Source organism: Scheffersomyces spartinae, assembly GCF_019049425.1.
Source record: "Scheffersomyces spartinae strain ARV_011 chromosome Unknown scaffold_4, whole genome shotgun sequence".
Lineage (NCBI taxonomy): Eukaryota > Fungi > Ascomycota > Pichiomycetes > Serinales > Debaryomycetaceae > Lizanozyma > Lizanozyma spartinae.
The window spans coordinates 571,542-596,689 of NW_025065051.1; the positions used below are offsets into that span (position 1 = coordinate 571,542).

Sequence of the window (25,148 nt, forward strand, 5' to 3'; positions counted from 1 at the left end):
TCCAGCTATATAAAATCTAGTTAGTACTAGATAAACAATATGTACAGCTGGTAATACTTGAGCCATCAAAAACAATGCCTGCCTCGATATCGGCCTCTTTCAAGAATATACGCAAGCCTAACTTGTTACTATTATGGTCTTTATTTGTGAGAGCCAGAATACTTGTTTAAAGGCATAATCTATATTATAGTGAAAGCTCAGATTGGTTTGCAGTTTTCGTTATGACTAGTTAGGGACCGTTAACTTCAATGGTAGTTGAGGTATTGAAATAAGTAAGTTAAAAAACATTGCAGTTGTTTGCCGGTTTTACGACATTTTGAAGATGCTCAAATATCATGCCAATCATGGATATCATGTTTTCTATGTTACGGATAAAGTTACTGCCATATAGAATCTTGTAAGATACTATGTACAGCTAATTGTTTAGCCACTTGTAAATGTAAATGTAGAACCCGTTTGTTTTCAAAATCCTATTCACTTATCTAGCACGCATTTGTTTTCGTGATAGCTAGCCAGTGATGATTATTAAACGTTAACTGTACTTGAGGCATACTACTTCAGTACAAACGAATTCAAAATAATCGTAACGACAATTTGAACGTGCTCGAATCCTGCCAATCAAGCATATCGTGTCTTGTTGGTTACAGTTATGTTACTGCCATTTAGGACCATATAAAATATATTTTACAGTTAATTGCCTGGCTACTTGTAAAAGTACCTGTGGAACCCGTTAGTTCTCAAAGTTTTACTACCCACTTAGGCTATTTACTTCTCTAGTACGCTTTTGAGCGTACGAGAAAAGTGAAGGAAGTAAATACACGAAAGTCACAGTTGTCAAAATTAAAACGTAATAAAGCAATGGGTCTCGAAGAGGAACGGTGGGGTCACTGAGGAGAAATGTAGTTTAGTTTTTTTGGTTTCTTCAAAGCAAAGGAGAAGAACTTGGGGCATGTTTGTAGTGAGAATGCACTGCGAACAACATTAAGCGAACTATGTATCTGTCAAAATTTCCACAGCAATCTAGTGCCTGGACCTAAAGGGAGTCATTTAAACCCCCTAGCATGAAATACACTCAGGTATGTACTGCAAATCGTTAGACGTACTCTAAGGACTCTTATTCCTCGTGGAGATTTTATTCTACAGTAAACCCAAATAAAGATGATGAGCGCACCAAATAGAAATCGTTTGAGTTTGAAGTAGATGATAGGAGACTTATAAATACGCATAAGCCCATAGTTAAGATATCTTCTTTTTTATGATCCTATTTCACCGTGATTGATTCATTGGGCCACTTACAAAGACGGGTCATTACAAGTGAAGTTTACTTACATATTCGGACACACAAAACCGGACTTGCCATAGGTTCCATGATTCAGGATTGTGGTAGGATTACAACATTGTGAACCAAGGGGTTCTTATCAAAGAACCAGCACACCATACAAACATGCAACTAGTAAAAATTATAACTCTGGCTTTTACCTAGGCAGTGGTAGTGGTTGTAATTATTTACATGACTTCATGTAGCCAAGCAATACTGCGGAATGGATGCTGGTTTCGTTGAAGAATGCTGCATCTCAGGCAGTATTTGACATAAACTTACATATCCTGAAGTCACCTTTTTCTACATAGTTCTAGTTTTATTCTTTTTACTTTGGCCTATTTAGTGTTCAAGGATGTTATGCAACTTTTGCTGGAATCCTTTATGGTGCAGGCTATAGCTTCCCGGATGAATACTTTCAAAACCATAATTATTCAGCAGCTTCCCAAAAGCAACTTATTGAGCTTTATTGCTTACTGCACTTGCCCAATTGGGTTGGTTACAGTATAAACCAATTGAACTGTAGCAATCCTCCAATTGTCTCTCATACATTATCATCATCTTATTGTGGGGGGGGAGACAAACAGAGGAATGTCTCACGTGACTTTTATCACGGGAGGCTCTTTTTTTTTTGTCGAGAAACATACTTCAGCCCACTTGAGACGTGACCCATAAGCAACCAGTGTTCTTCCTCAGATATTAAGCAAAACCTATTTATCAAAAGAATAAAGAGATTATATCCGAAGACCCGAAACAAAATTACTCACACATCCTTGATTATACATTTCTTTAAGTTCAATTGGTCAAATTCATCGTACATATATACTTCTTTAGTTTGTTAATATGGGTATCTTTGATAATTTGAAGTCATTTGTTCATTCCATCACTACTGATGATCATTACGCTTCTTACGATTCTCCTTATAGAAATTCTGTGATTCAAAATGGTTCAAACATCGGAGGTCTGGCAAGAAACCTGAGTTCCAGATTATCAGAATTGAATAGATTAGCTACATTGAATTCTTCCAGTCATTCGCTTGTTGATGGAGCTTCTGTTGGTTATAGACCAGGTTTACGTTCAAGTGCTGTGAATTCTACTTCTGATTTACCTTTACAGAACTTTAATAGTGAAGGTCAACCTCCACTTCCTTCAATTGAAAGTTTATGGGACACTCTTGAAAAATGGCTCGAAGAAGAGTACCCGGAACTTGAAGATGCTTTGAATGATGGTGTTACAACAGCTGATTTGAATGAATTTGAAAATGATATTGGTTGTGGTGATTTACCAGTGGAATTTAGACAATTTTATAAAAGACATGATGGTCAATTCTCAAATGGGAAACCAACAGGTTTGATTATGGGTTTATTACTTTTGGATTTGGAATCAATTGTTCAAGAACATTCCATCTGGGGTAAAGTAAATGAAAAATTGGCTAAACAACAATACTTATCTCAACAGAAGCTTGCCTCATCTCATTCAAACTCTCCAGTTATAAATCCAGATGTCACTCCCACTTCATCAGCTTCCTCAGCTGCTGCTGCTGGTTTGCCACAATCATTTGTAGAGCACCAAAGATCTATACCCCCTAATGCCATTCAACCAGTGTATTGTCACAATGGATGGGTTCCTATCATTAAGGACAATTGTGGGAATCAAATTGCTCTTGATCTCGTCCCTGGAACTGCTGGAACCTGGGGTCAAGTGATTCTTTTTGGTAGAGACTTTGATACCAAATTGGTTATTGCCAGATCGTTCCATGAATTTGTCTTTTTATTTGTTAGTGATTTGCAAAATGGTAACTTTAAGATTGATTCCAAGGCTGAACTTCATGATTATGCTTATGGAGAAATTATTCGTGATGATGATGATTATATGATTGGTGATGATGAAGAAGATCTGGGTGAGTTACAATTTCTTGACAGAGACAATGAATTTACTGAAAAATTACAAGATAAGGTTAGTTATGTTGAGATATGGAAAAAGAGAGCTTTAAAGAAGTATGGTGTTGCTGAAAATTATTCAACCATTTATTCTCCACCTCCTCCATCAAGAAAACAAGTTAATAAACCCACAAAAGGGTCCGGTTTAAGTACTCCTGTTAGAACTGGAAGTCCGTCATTCAATATTAGCTCAAACAAGGCCGAAACAGTTGCTCCTGTATCTATTCCTAAGGAAACGGTTATTGACGATTTGGCTAATGTTGTTCTTGAAGATAGTCCATCTAAGGAGGTCCCTCAAATTGTGAAGACAGCTCCAAAGGAAGAACCAAAGAAAGAATCTAAGGTCGAACCAAAAGAGGAATCAAAGATTGAATCAAAGATTGAATCAAAGGAAGAACCTAAGACTGAATCTAAGACTGAATCAAAGGAAGAGACTAAGGAAGAACCTAAGACTGAATCTAAGACTGAATCTAAGAACGAAGAAGAAAAGACAAAATCTAATGATGAACCCAATAACGAATCCAAGGATGAATCAAACGATGAACCCAAGGACGAACCAAAGAAAAATATGAAAGATGATGAAGACTCTGAAGAAACTTCTGAGCCAAAGCCGGAATCGGTTTAGAAATAATGCCAAACAATTCAACATTCGTGTATATTTAAATGTTACTTTTTTATGATAAGAGTTTGAACCCTTCATTCATAACGTAAATGTAATGTAGTTTTACCATTCACCACCCCAACCTCCATCGTCTTCATCTATTGAAAGATCAAGGTTTAATGATGCACCTGGTTTTTTCTTCTCTAATTTCAATCCAGAGCTTCTTGTCGTGGTTGCTGTAGGCCTACTTCTTCTAGGTGGGTTCCCATTGGATACTTTTAACTTGCTAACTCTTTCAGTTGTTTTCTTTACTGTTGTTGTTGGAACCACTTTTGGCTCATCATCCATATCCCAACAATCTTCATCTCCAAAATCATCATCAAAATCAGCAACTATTGGGGGTTTTGTTGTAGAAACTTTATCAGGTATAATTGTAGGAGGTTTAATTGGTTGGGCGTTAGGTGAAGGTGCTCGTGTTAAATCTGGAGTTGAAGTATTGAATTCAGAATTCAATTGTCCTTTTGGAGTTAATTTGCTCATCATATTCCAACCAAATGATGCTAATGCACCACCAGTTGAACCACCAACAGAAGATTCCGAATTATCATTATTAGCTTCTGTTTCTTCTGGTTTAATTGCTTGAGGTTGGAATTTCTTTAAAAATGCCCGTTCTTCTGCATCATCATCTGGTTCTGTTCTTGGTAAATCTGATGCATGGGCTTCTACAGAGCTAAGATAAAGCTTAAAAATTCTATCCGCTTCATCCCTTACCTTTGCTGAGCGACTATCCATTAAAGAAATAGCCAAATGACCCAATATTTTCCCACAAACTTCTTCAAGAGAAAATTCATCAATTAAAGATTCAAATCCTTTAAGTGCAGCCATTTTACAAGGAGTGAATGTGTCCTTTAAAGTCTTGCTCAAGGCTGTAATAAGAACATTGTTCTTGGAATTGGAATAGATTCGTTTGGAAATTCGGATAATTAAAATAATTGTGTTGGTTCTAATGGAAGGCTTGGGGTCAAATTGAGATTTGGCCAACACCTTTAATAAATCTTGATTGACTTGTTTATCTGAGATTTTTTCAATAATAATATCAAGAGATTTTAAGGTATTCTCTCTAATAATAAAGTTTGAATCTTGGAATCCAGTTATTATACTGTAAAATATTTTCAGTTGAACCTCCACATCCGTGAGTTTATCAACATAATTTGGAAGATAATTAAGTAAATGTAAACGTATTGATCTATCAGCCATTAAATAAGCACCAAAAAGTACTGGTTTAATGATTTTACTGAATTGATCATTTGGTAATCCACATCCGAATCGAAGAATATAATTTAAAATGATTGCCAACGTTTCTTGATTCTGAGGATTATATTCTTGGGGTTTACCCAAATTCCGAAATTGAGAAATCAATTCTTCTAATAATTTACCTTCCAATAGCCCGGGAGGGAAAACAGTTAAACTATCATTATTATTGGAATTAGGTTCATCACTACCCACAATTGAAGCCAATTCATACTTGAAAAATGCCAATTTCTCTTCATCTTTCATGAACTTGATCTCTTCCAAATGATTATTAAAGACTATCAATGGATTATGAGAGAAGAAATCCATTGTTTCCATTAAGAACTTGTCCACTGTAATTCGTTGATTAATATTGGGGTTAACCAATCTCTTATAACCACTTGATAAGCGTGCAGGTAATTTAATAGCTGATAAGTTACTATAAGGTAATGAATAATTCTCTTGAATAATTCCATAAATGAGCTCTCCAAACATATAACTATCTAATTTAAAGGGGATAACTGTCTTTAAAGACTCGATACCTTGATTTAAAACTTCAGGACTGGCTAAGTTACGGAACGATGGAATAGCCGAAGATAACCTATACAAAGGTTGAACAGGATCTGAATTCAAGTTTGTAAGTAATTCAAAACCAAATAATTTCCAATCACCAGTATTAGGATTAACATAAATTGAATCAAGACTTATATTCCCATGGACCAAATTACATTTGGTATTCAAAAATTGTATTGCTTGAGCCACGGAGTAAATTCCAAATATCTTACAGTCTAAATTCAATTTCCCTGAATGATCTTTTAAATAGTTCAATAAAGGTATCACGGGTTCAGTCACAATGTACAACATAGCATCATCAAATTCAAAGAAATCCAAGGTAGTGATACAGCAAGGGAACTTAACAAGTTTCAGTTTACGGAAACAATTCTTGATTGCCTCAGCAACCATTCCGTCATTACTGGTCTTTAAATTATATTCAAACACTGTTACTGACGCGTTGTTTTGTTTAGGGTTGGTACCATTGTACACCTTCCATGGCGATTGATCACTAACAATTTCTTCCTTAATAGTGTAGGGAATTGAATACCCTGTCAATGACGTTAGAGCACTGGATAAGAAGTTCATCACGTGAATATGTCGTCCAGAATACTTGACAGTAATGGAGTATAAGCATTCACTAACAGCTACTAGTAGTGTACTTTGCCATTGATGGGTGTTTATACGTTTTGATAATGCGACTTTCTACAGAAAAAAAGTTGCGATAGTGTATGTCCAGTGGTGTGTATAGAACAACTTTCTATGAGTAGAGGTCTTATGATAATAGAATGATACAACAGTATGATACAAAACAGTATGTATAGTATAATATAGTACAAAAAATGGATCTAGTTGGTTCAAATTAGTTTTGAAAAATACCAGTGTTGTCTAACATATTGTTCATCATCACAAGCATCAGTGGCAGTTGTTGACTAGGATTAGACTGTGTTTGGGTCTCAGATTGTTGCTGCAGTTGTTGTAGATGTTGTTGCAGTTGTTGTTGTTGTTGCTGCTGCTGCTGCTGCTTATGTGGAAGCATTATGCGAGGTTGAAACGGTGGCTGTCCACCACCAACGACTGAATTTGTTCCAACGGCGTTATTCAGCAGTGGTGCAAGCATAGAATGCATTACTGGTTGACTTTGGCTTTGCTTTTGATTCTGATTTTGATTTTGGCCTTGGCTTTGATTAATACCAACGCTGGAAGGCATTTGAGGGTTAACAAATGAAGGTGATAAATTGTTACCCATACCATTATTATTTGTACCATTACCACTACCATTTTCATCAGTAACTTTCTTGCCCCGGCCTCGAATACCTCTATTAGAATTCTTGTAGAGTCCTTTAAAATACATCAATAAATCCTTTTCACTCTGAGGCAAGTTGTCTAATGCTGGCCCAGACAACTCAGCCAACTTATGGGTTAATCGAGTGAGAGTCTCCAAATGAAACTTATTTTGATGTGACTTGAGATTACCAAGTTGAGTGAAGAATTTATCACAACCATCTAATTTACACTCATAAGGTTTCAAATGTTCATGGGTTAACTTGTGAGCTTCCAAGTTTCCCTTTCTTGAGAATGACCGTTGACAAATATCACACTTAAATGGTTTCTCTCCAGTATGCAATCGTAAATGAGTCCTTAAATTACCTCCTTGTGTAAACTTCTTGTGACAATACGAGCATTCATAGGGTTTATATCCAATATGAGATCGAATGTGAACTTCTAAGTGAGTTGTATGGGTAAAATTTTTAAGACAGTAGGGGCATTTCTGAGTCTTCTCCTTTTTCTTCTTAGGGTCGTTTTCATCAGTTTGGGCTTTCTTCAGCAGAGCTTTCATAACTCTACCAACAAGACTCATGGGGGCAGGCAAAATGGAATTCAATTTATCCACACTTGTTAGAATAGATCCATCAGGTGCTTGTTGAATAGAATTAGTAACTCCTTTGTCTCTGGCTTGAATCACAAGCATCAATTGATCAATTTTCGTTGCTCCTAATAGTGGTCTTCCGTCCTCCAGTTTAGCAATTTGCTGTGCAGGTAACAAGCTGGGGTCTGTTGAAGTATTGGATCCAATGATAAGTGGAGGTGAATAAGTAGATGCATTTTTGGTTCTTGCGAAATTCGAATTCTTCTTCCGTGATCGTTTTTGCCGTTTATTAGACAGTTTGGTAGATTCAGTTTCGCTATTGGTAGATATAGGTGATTGATTTGTACCACTATTGGGGCTTTCACCATAGCGGGCTTGAGCTCCAGTTTGATGCATTGCATTTTCAAGTTGTTGATGATCAAGTTGCCCTTGTTGTTGATTTAATGGTGTCATCAGATGTGCAATTTGATGTTGTGGCTGAATCTGATGTTGCGGGAGTTGTAATTGTTGGTAACCAAAACTTTGATTAGTATATGGATTATTAGATAAGTAAGGGTTATTCAAAGTTCGAGAGATGTTGGAATTTGGAGATTGAGGTTGCTGCTGTGCTTGTGAAAAATATCTGGTAGACATATTCCCAGAAAGATCAATTGAAGGTCTTCCTGAGATAACCCCAGATGATCCGCTTGGTGAAGTCTTTGGTGAGTGAGAATCATCAGCATGTTGGATTTGTTGAAGTGCAGCTCCCGGTCCACCTGCAGATTTCGATGACAAAGAAGAAGTTGGTGAATATCGTTCTTGTTCTAAAGATTTTCCAGCATCAAATCTCCCACTCATACGACTCCCTGGAGACAGCTTGTCACTTTTAAAAATATCTTCCCTTAATTTCGCTGCCACTTGAGGCACCTGCTGATTAGAGGGATTATTTAACACAATCTGCTGCTGTGGAACATATTGTTGTTGATTGAATTGACCTCCTAAACCTGACATGTTGTTAGAACCTTGTTGCATCTGCTTGGCAATTGAGATTGATTTTCTAATGGCTGGATCATTCATGATTCTTAAAATCAGGTCTCTTCTCTGTTCTTCTGTCATACCATTATAATCGACACCTCCTTGAGTCAAAAAGGCAAGTATATCCCCCAAAGAAGAACCTGAGGAAGGTCTAGCACTGTTGGAACTCTGTTGTTGATTGAACTGCTGTTGAATTGGATTTTGCTGGTTTTGAGCTTGTTGATGAGGATGATTTGATTGTGATTGTGGCTGCTGCTGTGGTAGTTGTATGTTATCCCAAAATGAACCGTCCATAGAGTTCGATCTATCCGGGGACTGGAAAGAAAATAGTCCTGATAAACTTTCTCGATTGTTCAAAAGATATTCCAAGTCTTCCAAAGAAACATCTATAGGAGGTTGTCCTGGAGTTCCAAGTTGTTGTTGATTTGGATTTTCATGAATGGGCAATGGTTTTTGCTGAGAAATTGTAGATCCAGAAGTCGAGGACTTACTCGCAGCAGTATTCACTGCGGAACTTGCACCACTTATAGAGCCAGACGCTGAACCGGGTATTTGAATTAATGAACTAAAGATCGAATTGGATCTAGAATTAACTGGGTTTGAGCCATTTGCATTGCCAGCAATGCCACTCGTGTTTCCGGAGCCGGCCGGTTGACTTATTGGAGGTAAAAATATAGAACCTCTGGAGTTTCCGTTATCATAATATAGGTAATTGGAGATAGAATTACGAGCATAAGGATAGTTTCCGTCAAACAGTTTTCTAGGCGGATCCATTTTTGAAGCTGAGCCAGCAGTAATCGGAGCAGTATTTGTATCTGTGAAGGTATTCAATATACTTCCCAACAGATCCTGTCTGTTCTGTGCAAAGAGAAATGGTGATATCGACAAACGAGAACCTTGCTTATAAACATTGTCTTGTTCTTGTTTGGTAAAGCTAAAGCCATTTCCAGAATTCAAGGTAGTATTTGTGGTGGTATTGGGAGTGATAGTAGTAATAGGGTCAATATTACTATTGGTATTATTAGTGGGTATTGATTTGTCTGGTGTATCCACTTCCCCCACTTTAGATCCAGAAGATCCTGCTCCTGATCCTGATTCCATTAAATCTGTTGATTTGGATTTCATTAATGGAGAAGCCTTTCGACTGTTTAAACTTTTAACATCGCTCCTTATGGAAGTTTTAGGATTACTACCCGAAGGGCTCCTTGAATGAATTCCCGATTTCACCATATTTGCTAAAGGGGTGAAGCACCGTAAGGTTTAGCAGTGTAAAAAAAAAGAGAAATCAACAAAATGTCACAGAGTCACTTAAATGCTCCGGGTATAGATGTCTTAGCAATGTAGTATATTTATTATAGTTGTAATATGCTAATGCAGTTTATTCGTATTTGTGGCAATCACTTTGATAGAGGTTGAGCCCTAATTGAAATTCCAATTAAGGTGACTTTCCCCTGAAACTTGTCTACCAACACAAGCACGTGTGATTCCTACTTTATTTGTAGTTCTAAATGGGTGATGATTGCTATTGGTAGTTATCTATGTGAGGTTTAAGTTTACGTATGGGGTACCAAGTCTGGGGGTCTGTTGTTTCCTGGTGATAGTTGGAGAGAGTATGTCTTGAAATGTCGCAGAATGTCGCAAAAAACTAAGTTAAGGTTTGAACGAATGGGAGAAAAGAACAATAAGCCTTTTAGGCTTTAAGAATGCACTTTAACGATACTCTTTTGTTAACAGATCATCTAAGTGGTTTACAATTACGGGTCTCGGTCTCCATTGAGAGTGTTCAGCGACAAGCTACTCAGCTGAATTATAAATAATAATGTTATCATTATTATGGACGTGGGGAAAAGCAACTTAGGGGTGACCCTTTAATCGAAATAAATGGAGTGGTGCACGACCAACATGTAGATATTCTTATATTCTAACGCTATATAAATTTAGTAAATTTGCATTAAACTGACAGTAACTGGTTTCTAAGACTATATAAAGCCTTTTTTTGGATAACTATTGAGTTAGTTCCTATTGAATCTTATCATTGTTTTAGAGGGAATAAATAGAGCATAACCACCGTAGTGCTTACGTAATGAATCAGATCGAACAACGATGAACAGAATTAATAAGCAATGTTAGGAGTCTTCCGATAATGACTTTGATTGGTTACCGACTTGGTTCAATATGCATTCAAGACACTTCCGAAGCAGGTCTATGTTTTTAGCTTTTTTTAAGTAATAAGTTGGTTTTGTTTGGTTAATAAATAATCTGCTGTGCAATTCATCTAAGAAACTTGAAGTAAGCTTGATAAATTTTCCATATAACTCAACGTTAGATGAAAGGTGATCGTAATCTCCTATGGGAAGTGTAAGTAAAATATTCTTTATAAGATTTACCAATTGGCATTTGGTAAGTTGATCATATTTGTCCAATTGTAATTTTTGATAATAAACTTGGAAGGGAGGTGAAACTTTATTTTGAGAAAGAATTGAATCAAGATCTCCAACATGTTTTGCAATTAAATAATTGTTCTCATTGGATAATTCCTGCTTTGTTTTGGAGATGGTTTCCAAACGATGTTTCATGTTAGTCATTTTTGATTCTAATGAAGCAATTATTTCATTTTTCAATTGTAATTGGTTTTGAGTGTCCTCTCGTTCCACTTCAAATTCATCTATAGAAATGTTGGAATCAATATCCTGTATGCCTTTCAAATTTTTTGCTTTAACCAAGTCAACTTCTAATTCTTGAATCTGTTCACGCATGTCACGTATATGATTTTGCAATATTCTATTATGACCTTTTAAATGTTGAATCTCGTCCATTAATGCAGTATATTCTGTTGTTTCACTCAGAAGCATTTGCTGCTCATTATTGTTAATTTTAATATGTTCATGGGAATCTGGGGGGGTAATAATCGCTTCCAGAGCCAGCTGTTGCGATCTGTGAGTAGGAGATGATTCCTGTTTATTTTTTGGAGACAGTGGTGGGGCCATTGTATACTTTGAAATAGTATTGATAACCTCTCGTTTACCTAAAATAGGAGCAAACATCAGAGTGATTTCTTCAAAAGTGAACATATGCCCATTAGAAAGCAATAATGGTGACGAACTTTTATCAATTTCTGTTTCTCCCTTTAAAGTTGCAGAACTAGAATCTTGTGATAGACCATCAAGAAGATCTGTTGTTCCATGGTCTCCATTGACTTTCAGACGATGAATTAAAGGTGTTGAGTGCATTGATACCATATTATTTGGGGGTAATGGGGGGTCACCTATCCTTGCCATATCTACTTCATGAGCTCTTCTTATGATACGAGAAGTATCAATGATACTTGTATCAGTGTATTCAGAATCTTCAGCCATGGATGGCATATCACTCATATGAATATATGATTCGGACGGATGGGTAAGATCAACTGTTGACATGATAATTAAGTAAGTAAATCAATGACTGAATGAATGAATGGAGTATTCAAAAGCCGCAGTAGCAATCACTTAATTAAACTTCCCACTAGTATTCTGTTACTCTATGAAATACCCGACACTCGGCTATAAGGATCTTCTCTATTCTTATGTATTCACAGACTTTCTTAATAGTAACTGGCCTATATTAAAATCAATGAGCCAGAACCCCCGTAGTCTTGCTTTAGCCTCAGGTTTTGTTTTGTTATGATTGAGTTTGTGTACGTGGCCTGCATATACACTGGTCTTCTTCCATGAAGCAAAGTGAAAAAAAAATCGAGGGTGCTCGTACATTGAAAACATATATGTTAAAGATATCTAAGGTCTCGGCATTGTTTATCTGGAATTATAAGTAGTAAAAGATGTCAGACGATTCAGGAGAACAGGTATATGACTTGGATAAGATCAAATTGTTGGCAGGAGCAACAGAAGATGGAACATGTGCCTCCTTTCAGATTACTGATGAAGATCATACATTAGGTAATGCCCTTAGATATATAATTATGAAAAATCCTGAGGTTGAATTCTGTGGGTACTCTATTCCTCATCCGCTGGAGAACAAGTTGAATATTCGTATTCAAACTTACGGTAACATTACTGCTGTTGAAGCATTACATCAAGGGTTAGATAACTTGAGTGAATTGTGTTCTGCTATTGAGAAGAAATGGGTTGACACTTATGAAGAAGGAGGATATCTGACCGTAGAACCATAAAAAGAAGGTTTTTTTTGCATTAGTTGAAGGGATTGGAAACTGATGAGATCCTTCGATATATTTACTGTACTATAGTTTTAATTGATAAGAATATTAAATTAAATGTAATGATAACTATCAAGGAGTTCTGTTAAGCATTATAGCTTCGTTTATGGCATTCGTAACGACGTATTGATTCATTTTTATATGGGTCCTTCTGGTAACAGGTTGATTCAGTGACGTCTATCTCATCTCATCGTGCGAATGACCTCGAATTCCAGAATAAGCATATACTTCCTAATTTAGAAGTCTACGAGCCGCGATGAGATGAGATAAAATCCTCGGAAAAAAAAATATAAAACTAAAAACATTTCCCTCTTTTTTTCGTTTCGTCCCTAAACCTTCTCCTCTTCAATAAACTGAACATGTCTTACATTAACAACAACAGATATAACGGCGGTGACAATTACAACAGACACGGAAACGGTAGAGAGGGTGGTTCTTACAGAGAGAATGGGGGCTATAATCAACACCGTGGAGGTTATCGTCAAGGAGGCGCTGGCCGTGGTCGCTACGAACAACAAAGAATTGAATTGGTCAAGCCAGATTGGGATTTAGAGGCATTGCCTAAGTTTGAGAAGAACTTTTATATTGAAAATGAAGTAGTTGCTGCTAGAAGTGATGCTGAAGTTAACAGCTTCCGTCGTGAGCATGATATGACAATGGTTGGTGAAGATATTCCCAAACCAGTTACTACATTTGAAGAAGCTGGATTTCCAGATTACGTGTTAAGTGAAGTTTTAAAGCAAGGTTTCGAAAAGCCTTCTGCTATTCAATGTCAAGGTTGGCCAATGGCCTTGAGTGGTAGAGATATGGTTGGTATTGCTGCTACTGGTTCCGGTAAGACTTTGTCGTATGCTTTACCATCTATTGTTCACATCAATGCTCAACCTTTATTACAACCTGGTGATGGGCCAATTGTGTTGGTCTTGGCTCCAACAAGAGAATTAGCTGTTCAAATTCAAACTGAATGTTCCAAGTTTGGTAGATCTTCAAGAATCAGAAACACCTGTATCTATGGTGGTGCTTCCAAGGGTCCTCAAATTAGAGACTTAGCTAGAGGTTCTGAAATTGTTATTGCTACCCCAGGTAGATTGATCGATATGTTGGAAGCCGGTAAGACCAACTTGAAGAGAGTTACCTATTTAGTCATGGATGAAGCTGATAGAATGTTGGATATGGGTTTCGAGCCTCAAATCAGAAAGATTGTTGATCAAATTAGACCTGATCGTCAAACTTTAATGTGGTCCGCTACTTGGCCAAAGGAAGTTAAGGCTCTTGCTAGAGACTATTTGATTGATCCTATTCAAGTTACCATTGGTTCTTTAGAATTGTCTGCATCTCATACTATTACTCAATTGGTTGAAGTTATCAGTGAGTTTGAAAAGAGAGACAAATTAGTCAAGCATTTGGAATTGGCTACTGAGACCAACAAGGAAGCTAAAGCTTTAGTTTTTGCTTCAACTAAGAGAGCTTGTGATGAAATCACTACTTACTTGAGATCTGATGGATGGCCTGCATTGGCTATTCATGGTGACAAAGCTCAACAAGAAAGAGATTGGGTTTTGAACGAATTTAGAAACGGGAACTCTCCTATTATGGTGGCTACTGATGTCGCTGCCAGAGGTATTGGTATGTATACATGATTTTTTTTTTACATTCTACTATCATGATTTGAATCATATGGCTTGATGTCATAATACTCAAATCATGGGAACTACTAACAGGCATAAACGCATAGAGAATCACTGGCTATTTAAGCTAGTACCACAGGCATACAAGTGGCTCCATTGGAGCTAACACAAATTGAACATGGACAACAACCTTGAAACTTAAACCCTTTGGGGAAAACAAATATCAAATATTTTATTACGTTTTCCTTGAATAGCTGGTTCTATTCAATTCAAAAGGTTTCCAAGCAACAAATGTTTACCATGGAAGAATGTGAGGAGTTTTTTTTTGAAAGAGACTATTTTCCCATGTTGGATTTTTTCAAAAATTATATAAGAAAGCAGAGATTAACTTGAGTGATTGCAAGTTTTAAAGATTGAGAGCTAAAAGAGAGAACACAAGAAATCGAATGAGTGGGTTCATGATATGGATCTTGGCATGCAGATACTGTTAATGATTATTTTATTATTTTAACAGTTTTAATGGCTTACTCATTGGTTATTTGAAAGAGAATGATGATTTTTTATTCATTCTAATATGTTCTTGGTGAAACGGTTAGTTCTTTGTCTGTATGTCTTTCTTATGTAATTCTGGATCAATATACATGTGAAGGGAAGATTTCATCTTCTTTTCTTTCTCCTCTCCAAACATTTTCTGTTAGTTTGTAGATACTCGTATTGCCTCCTTATACTGTGCTACACCTGTTTAACCCATCGATAAACTCTTTTGTCAAAAGATCTGAAGTTACTAACATATTTTTTTAGATGTCAAGGGTATTTCTTATGTTATCAATTACGACATGCCTGGTAATATTGAAGATTATGTTCACCGTATTGGTAGAACTGGTAGAGCTGGTACATCTGGTACTGCTGTTTCCTTCTTCACTGAAGCCAACAAGAACTTGGGTGGTGATTTGTGTAAGATCATGAGAGAAGCCAACCAAGAGATTCCTGCTGACTTGAGGCGTTTTGATAAGAGATCTTATGATTCTCATATTAGATACGGTAGAGGTGGATACGGTGGAAGAGGTGGTAGAGGTTGGGGTGGCCGTGGTGGAAGAGGTGGTAGAGGTGGTAGAGGTGGAAGCTACCAATCTGGATCCAACACTGCTCCTTTGTCTCACAGAAGATTCTAGAGAATATTCAAGTGTTTATTTTTGTATATTAGATAAATGTTATAGATCAAATCCAAGGGGTTATATTTCCGTTTACATTGGCTGCAAAATACATGTGGCATTGCAAATGTAGAATTTGTGTATCGCAATAATTGCTGATGATGATGTCAAGATAATGCAAGTAGAGTAAAGCTATCAACGGAACAGGTAAATAGGATACTAATCATAATAGAGACACAATGAACTTTGAGTAGAATAAATCACTTAAATCGCTTAGAAGCGCTCAATAGACTACATTGTAACGAACAACATAGTAGCGGACAGCATTCGGCCTCTCATATTTTTGTTGATCCCTTTTTCTTATATTTTCCCCAACTCATTATATACAGTAATTTTTTACTATCACATGCGATTTAGATCCAAACCACTTAATTATGTGTTTGTTGGGTGTCTACCTAAACAAGGCCCTGTTGTCTCATTGGCCGGATAATTGGACATAGTTACCAAAGTTGTGACATTACTCAAGTCTTGCACGCAAAAGAACAACAATATATATATAATGTGAAAGTTACACACATGAATTTTTCACTTTTGAAAATGACTGGAAGAAACTAGCAGATATTGGTGTCAATTACTTGATCATTAAGATAAGCATAATAGTAATACATAAGGTATAAATAGGCTATTAATAAGCTGTGGTTATAATCAAACTGCTATCACTATTCAAAGATTTTATATTCTTAATTTGGGTACTGGTCGTGTGATTCTTCTACATTACTTGAATTTGCTTTCCATTGGTTTACATTAAATTTCCAATCATTGACTTTTCACTGCTTAATTGTTAGAAGTGATTATCTTTTGTTGATCTTGTTGTCTACTTTATTTGGTACTTTTCTATTGCTCCAAAACTACCCCACAATTCAAATACATGTCTCTGGGCATAGTACACGACCTAGCGCCATAACTAATACCATTGACTAATCAACGCCACACAATGACTACAAAATCTTCTTCTTCTTCTTCAGCTGTGAATGTGGAAAAGCAGTCGTTATCTTCAACAGAAGCGCCTTTATTGTTCACCGCTAAAAGAATGACTACCGGAGTAACCTTTTCCGGGACCCAGTTTGAGGTTCCCACAACTCATGATATGCTTCATGCATTATTCAATCCGGGCATTCGAAAATCACATTTGGAGAAAGCCATTGTGGTTTCGCTAGCAATGAACTTTGTATTGTTTTACTTTTTGCCTTTAGGCTCAACTTTACAGCTTTCATCATTTGTAACGTTTTACTTGTTTTGGAGGTTTGCTTATAACTTTGGTATTGGGTACTTATTACGTCAACAATCGTTGAATAACCAATTGGTTAAATGGGCTAATAATTTGGATTTATTTTCTATCAAGAGTAGTAAAGATCTGTCTCCAGCTTCACCTACTTTAATTCAGAAATTGGCTGCTTGGGAGTTGACTTCACAAATGAAAGATTATCCTAAATATCCTGCTGAATTCAATACTTGGCTTTTGTTCCGTAAATTGGTGGATTTGATTCTTATGCAAGATTTCGTCCTGTTTGTATGTGTGTTCATTCTGGCTAGTTGTTCGGATAATTTCCAATTCATAAACACTAATCAACAAGGTATTTGGTTGGTGGCTTCACGATTAATCATAGGTACTGTGTTGATTGTTTTCAATTATTGGGTCAAAAGCAATGCTCATTATATTATTAAGGATTATGCCTGGTATTGGGGTGATTTCTTCTTCCGTCAATTCAATAATGAAGAATTGATCTTTGATGGAGTTTTTGAAATGGTACCTCATCCAATGTATTCTATTGGATATATCGGATATTACGGGTTTGCGTTAATTGCCAAAAGTTATACTGTTCTTATGATTGCCATTGTTGGGCATTTCCTTCAAATGGTATTCCTTCATATCATTGAAAATCCTCATATTGACCGTATTTATGGTCCAACAAGGAATGAATTGAATTCTGTCAGATTATCCAAATTTAAAGACTTGAAATATTTTGATAACTTTACTCCTTTGGTAGGTTTACTTAATTTTAACTTATTCAGACCTTCCGATGTGATCAACTTATTATTGGTTGTTACTTATGGTTTGGTGTTCCCATTTGTTTCCAAATCCACTTCAACTTTATTCAAATTGGCCATTGCCACAAAGTTGATCGAATCTGTGGGTGTTGATATTGTCCTTTGGCTGCAACATCATTTTAAATACTATACTAAATGGATTTTAGCAAATGATATTCCTTTAGAAAAGTCACTCAATAATTTCGCAATAATTTATAATACTTTGCTTAATGTTTCTTATGCCACAGTTTTTGGTCTTAATTTATGTCAATGGTTGTCTGGTTCGCCCACCAAATATATTGTGTTTCTGTCATCTGAATGGTTATTTTTAAGAATATTGGTTGGTGGATTCCTTATTGCTACTCAAGTTTTAATTAATGTTTCAATTATTGATTCAATTGGATATTTTGGATGGTTTTATGGTGATTTCTTTATCCCAGCTCATCAGAATTTACTTACAAAATGTGGTGTTTATCGTTATTTGAATAACCCTGAACAGATATTTGGTGTTTGTGGGTTGATGGGTACCTTTTTAATATTCCCATCATTTGAAAACTTTATTCTTACTTTGATTTGGGTTGTGAATAACTTTGTCCGTTTCAACTTTATTGAAAGAACCCACATGATTCAAGTTTATGGTGAATCCGCAGTTTCTACTGATTCGGGTGTAACTAAAACATTCAAGAAACATTTAATTCCTAACCTGGTTAGAAGAGGTTCTTCCCCTCTGACTTTTAGTAATCCTACTACTAATGGAGTACAAGGTAAAAGAAGATCTACATTTTCTGAATCACTTGATGTTTTCTTGAAGGAGCTCCGTAAATCCAAAAACAAATTATCTAATCAGAATATGATTGAAATATCACAGAATCTTAACTTTTCCAATGGAGATTACTCTATTAAATTGGAATCACCAATTTCAATTATTGGACATCCAATTACTATTGAATGGCATTCACCTGAAGAAACACATTCACCTTTAGATTGGATTGGATTGTATAAAGTCGTTCAGACTTCGTATTCCAAGTACCATACATTAATTCTGTCCCAAGGACGTTGGACATATCTTGATAAATCCAAGGGTACTTTTACCTTTAGTGGATCGAAATTATTCTGGGAAGAAGGAATATATGAATTCCGGTACCATTTGGATGGGAAGCATGACGTCACATGTATTTCATCGCCATTTGAGATCAGAAATGCTCATATCCAGATTCAAGGGGATTCAGAAGGAGCTTCAAGTCAATCTGAAGATGAATCTGAAGACACAATAGAAGTGAGAGTTGCCAATGCCTTACAAAAGGAGATTCTACAATATTTAGAAGCTTCTTCAGAGCTGAAATCATTTGATATTGATGAGCCAATCAAGTTCAACGAAGATGAAGACGTTGTGAAAACACTTAAATTGGTAAGTCGATTGGTAAGTCAATCCACTGGAATCAAATTGTCCCATAAATACTTTGCACATCGTGTCGGTACGTTGACTACGCGGGAATTGGCACGCAAGTTGATTGAAATGCAAAGAGTATTGAATAACTTGAGCGAGGACTTCAATAAACGGTTGGAGTAAAAAAAAAGACTGTAGATATAATTATAGAATAATATACACTTATTGATCTTGTTAAAAGTTTTATTGATCTTGAAGCAAATAAGAGTTTATATTACTTCGCACTGTCTTTGCCATCTCAATAGAGGAAGCCATGGCCAACGAATAGTCAGTCGTACCTTTACTCGATCCATCCATCCATAGCCCAACAATCTCATCGTTTCTCATGGGCATAATGGCTACTAATGCTTGCAATCCTCGGCCTTGTAAATCCACTTTCAAGGTCCCTTCATCACCAACCAATGTTTGTCCACAAGTTACTATATCTTTTACTTCTATACCACTATCAACAATCGCAACACTAGTACAATTGACTATCCATGCCGTCAATCTTTGGATCTTGCTTTCATCTATGCCATCATCATCAGCGGCTAACACATTTATAAATACGTCTATAGTAGATTTGGGATACTTGTCTAATAATATCGACAGCACCAAGCATGTCTCGACAAAACTGGCTATTCTGTGTTCGAGTCCAGACATCGACTTGGAGTCTGAACCATTCTGTCGTATCAGAGACAGAAATTTACATTCAACAGAAACACAACCTCGGTCCATATACGACCCTTTGATTGGTCGAGGGCCAAACACTTGTGCTTGAATAATGAACTTATCTACTTCCAAATATGAACTTCCATTAGCATTGAGTACTATGTTAGAAGTGAGATAAAATGAAGCAGGTGTGTTATTGCTATCTCTGGGTCTGGTTGAAGTTTTGTTTTCGGCTCCCACTCGTGGGAAATATGTATTTCCAGGGGCAGTGATCCTCCTTCTATCCGACATGATGTAACAAGATTAGAGATGAGTGTACAAGAGATGAGTGTACTGGTGATGAGTGTATGTGCGATGAAATGAAATAAATATAAGATTCCAAGTGGGCGAGTCACGTGATAAATAGTATAAATAAAACGTATATACATGAATGTATACACCTGTATATGCTAGTTATTGATGGGATTAAAAGGATCCAAATAATCCATATTATTGGTATCATCCAAAATGTTCATATCCAAAGATGGTGTATAGTTGTTCCCCGTAGTGCTCTGTAGGACTGGGTCAAGGAGATCTGAAACCAGTGTTTCATTTAGTACTGCATCAGATTTCATGTCCGAGTTAAGTCCGTTCAAAGAATTGAGGTTAGGAGTATCAGAAAGAGCATTGGCATGGGAATTAACCTCTAACATATAAGGAGGTAAGATCTTTCCAAATATTTGAGCATCTAGCTTATCGAAAACTCCAGGTAAATAATTTTCGTTATCTTTAGATGATTCCTTCCTAATATTATTATCTGCTTCTTCACTACCAGATATCAACGAAGTAGAACCTGCTGAATTGCCCATCCCTTCCACTAGGGATATATTGTTAGCATTTGCAGTAGATAAAGGAATGGCTGGGGCGTCAAAGTTACACGAAGGAGGTAGATCAATAGTATTTGTCTTTGGACCTTGATTCTTCCCAAAATTGTTGATGAAATCAAAGGTTTGAAATGTGGTTTGAACGGTTTCATTCTTAATATTGTTGGGTATTAAAGTTGGTTCCTTCAACAGGTTTTGACTATGGATATTGGAAGAATTCTTTGCAGTTCTTCTATTCAATTGTTCAAACAAAGTATTCAAAATATTATAAATACGCAGACTGGCATTGGAATTACCCTTTAAACAATCCAAAACTTTCTTCCCAATAACAATGTCTTGACGGATCATATCAATATTTAAATCATCATCAAATAAAACACCAGCATAATTGGCTCCATTCCCATTTTGAGTATTGTAATAATTAGCAAAATGGAAATAATAAATAAGACATGCAATACTGAAGAAAATGGTATACATGGAAAACCAATAAGTACCAACCAATAAATCTTCATCAATCATTTTGTTTGCAAGTTTAACCACCATTCTTGCCACTTTTATGCAATTACGACCTCTAATAAGTGATCTGGGATCAGACCCTTCAAAATTCAGTTGTCCATGACTAATAAAATGAATGAAAGGACGATACATCATTATTTGACAGTTGAGAAATGCCAAATGCAAATAATAATTTGCAAGAAGAAACTTTTCCGGGATTTTCTCTGAAGTTTTGGGATCCAGTGGATCAGTTGGTTTCAATTCAATAGGTAAATTATCTAGCCATTGTTTCAATTCAACCTCTAAATCAGTAACCTTCTTATGAATATGATTAGGAGTCAGGAATTGATTTTGATTTCCGGGTTTATTCTTCACTCTGATTGGATAAAGTTCTTTAATAATATGGTCCAAAATAAACATAAGTTTTGTATGATGATTGGCACATCCAGAAGATGATAATCGACCACCTTGTTCAGAATATTTAAATTCCAATTCGGTAACGTTTTCATCATCAAGTTCCACAGGCATATCTTGATCAATTTCATCTTCATGAATAGAACGGGGAAGACCTAAAAGAGAGTTGATATAAATATCCATCTTATAAATTGTATAGAAAAGTCTTTTCCTGGTATCGATTTCTATGGGTGAAAGCTTACGTTTTGAATTCTGGAATATTGATAAGTCTCTATGAAGACCTTCCTTAATGGCACTTCTCAAAGCAATTCCAATGTATGAATAGCAAGTAGATAATCTCGCCGAGCATTGTAAATACATTATGATCATCACAATTGTTTGAATGGAAGAAATGTCCCCAACATTAGCAATATCAATCAATCTTCTTGCTTCTAAAAAGTAATTGAATCCTTCATCTTCTAAAGTATCATTATCCTTCTTATCTGCATCAGATTTTTTGGAAAATAAGCTACCACATGCCAATATAGAATAAAAGAATGGGAGAAACTTCTGTTGCTTATCGGTGTAGTTATAAGGATCAGTGGCATAAATAGATTCAACATTATCAATTAATGAAGGACGATGATAGAATCGGAAAAGAACACAGGCTTTATACCATGTAACATGGATTAATTGTAAGGCATCTTCTTTAGGAGGAAGCATTAGTCTAAAATCTGTTCCTAATACCAGTTCATCATTTGAATGTAAAGAAGTGGGAGAAGTAATTGATTTCCCAATAGGAGATTCGATATAAATATTCTTTGGAGTTGGACCATCTTGATATAACTCTTGAATTTCCTTTAAATCATTGGATTTGGAATTAACATAACTTATTATTTTCTCCAACTTATCAATATCCATGTGAACAGCATTATTGTCATCTAATAAGTTCAATCCAAGCTTTGGTAATAACATGTTTAGCAATTGTTGAGCTACAGTCATATTATAAACAGTAGTGGATCTTGTCGCTAACTGTTGTGCTGCAATTAATTGTTGCTGTTGGAGAATCAGAGTATTACTTAACCCACTAGGCGGTATATTGCTACTTCTTTTGTTTCTTATATTAGGTTGATCATAGGTACAACTGTAGGAATAGACAGTACAATGGATACATGGCTGTTTACCATCACATTTCACCTTCTTTTGACGACAATTGTCGCAGGCTCTAGTGACTCTTCTCCTCTTTGTTGCTTGACTGGATGAATTTGAACTTGATAATTGAATATTTCTAGGTGGATCTAATTGTAAGGAAGCCGGTACGTTTGAAGTAGTGCCAATACTGTTCAATCCGAGACCTGGTTTTCTACCCAATTGAGACACTTGTTTTGAGGGAAGTTTAGGGGTGGTGAAAGCCTCAAGCACTTCGACTTTTGCTGAATCAGGCTTTGATATTTCTTTATCTGACAGCTTTGTATTATCCATGATTTATACCCCGACTTCCAGTAGTTTTTTTGGTTACATAAAACCGACCGCAAATATATCCCCTATATAATTGACCGCAAATACCGGCTTATAACACAACGGTAGTTTAATTGGAGGGAAAGGAGGCCTGTGGAGACAAGAAAGACTTCGTCTAAAAGATCACTATTATTCTGTAACCAAATATTTCAATGGTGTCTTCAGAAAATTAATATCTATCCTAGAGGAAGGAACACCATGGAGTAGCAAGTCAGTTGATTGGAACATTTCAACATGTACTTGAAGGTAAAGGTAGGGGTTTGTCGTGTCCCTACCGTTAAAAGACTCATTTAAGTATGTGGTGACTACAAACTGTATATCTTGTGTGACTCCGTAAGTGCATACCGTTTTAGATTATTCGGTTTGAGTAGCCATTTAATATTCGATATCTTGTACTGAGTATTACTTATCGGTATATGGGAATACGCACTAACAGTAACAGTGCTATATAGCTGCTAAAGGCTTCCTTGTTTTATTATGCATTGTATATATTAGATATTATTGTTGTAAACAATGCAGTTTCTTTGTTCATGGGTAACGTAAAGTAAATGTATAAATAGTGTATGTGAAAGTCTATTTCATGTATGGATTGGTTTCTCTAACAAATGACCCATACGTTCAATCTTAGTACTCAAATACCCTTCAATCTCCTTCAGTTTAATGCCCTTTCCTCCTTTACTCCAGCCTAATGGCACCATAGGTACTCTTTCGGTAACACGAACTTGACGTTCTCTACCTTCAACTGCAGCAATCTTATCCGGATTATTAGTAAGAAGCTTAATATCTTCAAGTCCTAAGTCAACTAAAATAGCAGTGGCAAGTGAAAACAGTCTGGCATCCGCTGGATGCCTAAGCATAAGGTTAGCTTGAACGGTATCTGCTCCTAAATCTTGTAAATTATATGCTTTTAATTTTTCTCCAAGTCCTATACCTCTACCCTCTTGACGAAGATAAACTATACATCCATGACCTGCTTCTCCCATTATACGACCTGCTTCATCAAGTTGTTCTCCACAATCACAACGAGCACTCCATGCTGTTTCTCCCGTATAACATTCTGAATGTATACGCACAATAGCAGGATCTGCAGTTGAATATGTTGTCTTATAATCAATTTTCAAATCTCCATTCTCTTCAAACTCAAGTTTATTACCTTCATTATCTTCATCCGCAACTGTTCGTCCAGGGAAAAGCCTTCCTATATAAGCACCCCTTGTCATTCTATCTTGTTGAGATTCATGAGGTCGATGTTTGAATAAACTCCGAGAACGAATGTCCTCTCCAAAGACAATGGCTAAGTGTTCTTTATTATCGACATTATTCTCGTAAATGTGAAGAAAGATGTCTGCTCCATGAGTCGTAGGAATTCTGGCTCGTGCTAAACAAGTCACTTGTGGTAGCTCAGGAAGATGCTGTCTTTGCATTTCCCGTTTACGAGCCTCTTCTCCAGTAGTCGATAAAGTAACTGGAACGGGGGTAGAGGGAACCCTTGAAGGTGTTATCAGTGGGGAAACTAAATGCATATGGGAAAAATCGATTGATTCAGAAGAGTTATTATTTCTCATGTTTTCTAGTGCCTATTATAACTTTCCTTATTCATATATATATATATATCTGTGATTCCTTATGACTTCTATATGACTGTGTAGTGGAATATGTTAAACTATAATCGTAGGTGTGTAAGCATTACCAAATTTTTCAGAGGGACTTTGTGTCGAGCTTAGTAAAGTGTGGCACCCGTTAGTAAAGTTTAGACCGATGACAAACTGTGCTTTGACCCTCGGATGCAGTCGGGAGCAAGACGAGCTATTGTTGATTACCTAATGAAATCAACACTGATAAGCAGCCATAAAAATTCTAATGTATAGCGACAATATATAAGTACCGTTTAGCTCAATAATAGTTATACTGTATTGGGAGTAGCCAAGACATGATGGTAAGATTGAAAGCTTAGAAAGTTTCTTCGTCATGTGTTTCCAAAAAAGGTATTATATGTCATGAAATGTTGAGCTCTTCAGCAGCACTCTTTCAAATTGATTATCACTTCATCATTATACTTGTATTTATTACAAGTAATATTTCTTTCATCCGCTACATGTCAATAAAACAAGAGTGT

At 36.2% G+C, this 25,148-nt stretch overlaps 8 protein-coding genes across 8 annotated transcripts; 4 read left to right on the forward strand and 4 right to left on the reverse strand.

The window, feature by feature from the left end:
* Positions 1 to 2,161: 2,161 nt before the first annotated feature.
* On the forward strand, positions 2,162 to 3,883 carry SMI1 (Smi1p; the record flags this gene model as incomplete). Its single annotated transcript, XM_043194562.1, has 1 exon — positions 2,162 to 3,883. One exon carries the CDS (start codon positions 2,162 to 2,164, stop codon positions 3,881 to 3,883), a length of 1,722 nt encoding a protein of 573 aa, XP_043050886.1.
* Positions 3,884 to 6,563: 2,680 nt separating this feature from the next.
* On the reverse strand, positions 6,564 to 9,748 carry KQ657_003868 (uncharacterized protein; the record flags this gene model as incomplete). The annotated part of the gene is given in 2 exon segments (XM_043194563.1): positions 6,564 to 9,722; positions 9,740 to 9,748. 2 exon segments carry the CDS (start codon positions 9,746 to 9,748, stop codon positions 6,564 to 6,566), a joined length of 3,168 nt encoding a protein of 1,055 aa, XP_043050887.1.
* Positions 9,749 to 12,402: 2,654 nt separating this feature from the next.
* RPC19 (DNA-directed RNA polymerase core subunit) lies at positions 12,403 to 12,753 on the forward strand (the record flags this gene model as incomplete). Its single annotated transcript, XM_043194564.1, has 1 exon — positions 12,403 to 12,753. One exon carries the CDS (start codon positions 12,403 to 12,405, stop codon positions 12,751 to 12,753), a length of 351 nt encoding a protein of 116 aa, XP_043050888.1.
* Positions 12,754 to 13,157: 404 nt separating this feature from the next.
* Positions 13,158 to 15,598, forward strand: DBP2 (DEAD-box ATP-dependent RNA helicase; the record flags this gene model as incomplete). Its single annotated transcript, XM_043194565.1, has 3 exons — positions 13,158 to 14,424; positions 14,856 to 14,876; positions 15,228 to 15,598. 3 exons carry the CDS (start codon positions 13,158 to 13,160, stop codon positions 15,596 to 15,598), a joined length of 1,659 nt encoding a protein of 552 aa, XP_043050889.1.
* Positions 15,599 to 16,571: 973 nt separating this feature from the next.
* On the forward strand, positions 16,572 to 19,235 carry CHO2 (phosphatidylethanolamine N-methyltransferase; the record flags this gene model as incomplete). Its single annotated transcript, XM_043194566.1, has 1 exon — positions 16,572 to 19,235. The coding sequence occupies one exon, from the start codon at positions 16,572 to 16,574 to the stop codon at positions 19,233 to 19,235; it is 2,664 nt and encodes an 887-aa protein (XP_043050890.1).
* Positions 19,236 to 19,295: 60 nt separating this feature from the next.
* On the reverse strand, positions 19,296 to 20,054 carry MTR3 (exosome non-catalytic core subunit; the record flags this gene model as incomplete). The annotated part of the gene is made up of 1 exon (XM_043194567.1): positions 19,296 to 20,054. One exon carries the CDS (start codon positions 20,052 to 20,054, stop codon positions 19,296 to 19,298), a length of 759 nt encoding a protein of 252 aa, XP_043050891.1.
* Positions 20,055 to 20,212: 158 nt separating this feature from the next.
* ASG1 (Asg1p) lies at positions 20,213 to 22,996 on the reverse strand (the record flags this gene model as incomplete). Its single annotated transcript, XM_043194568.1, has 1 exon — positions 20,213 to 22,996. The coding sequence occupies one exon, from the start codon at positions 22,994 to 22,996 to the stop codon at positions 20,213 to 20,215; it is 2,784 nt and encodes a 927-aa protein (XP_043050892.1).
* Positions 22,997 to 23,610: 614 nt separating this feature from the next.
* Positions 23,611 to 24,597, reverse strand: RIB1 (GTP cyclohydrolase II; the record flags this gene model as incomplete). Its single annotated transcript, XM_043194569.1, has 1 exon — positions 23,611 to 24,597. One exon carries the CDS (start codon positions 24,595 to 24,597, stop codon positions 23,611 to 23,613), a length of 987 nt encoding a protein of 328 aa, XP_043050893.1.
* Between the last annotated feature and the right edge of the window lie 551 nt (positions 24,598 to 25,148).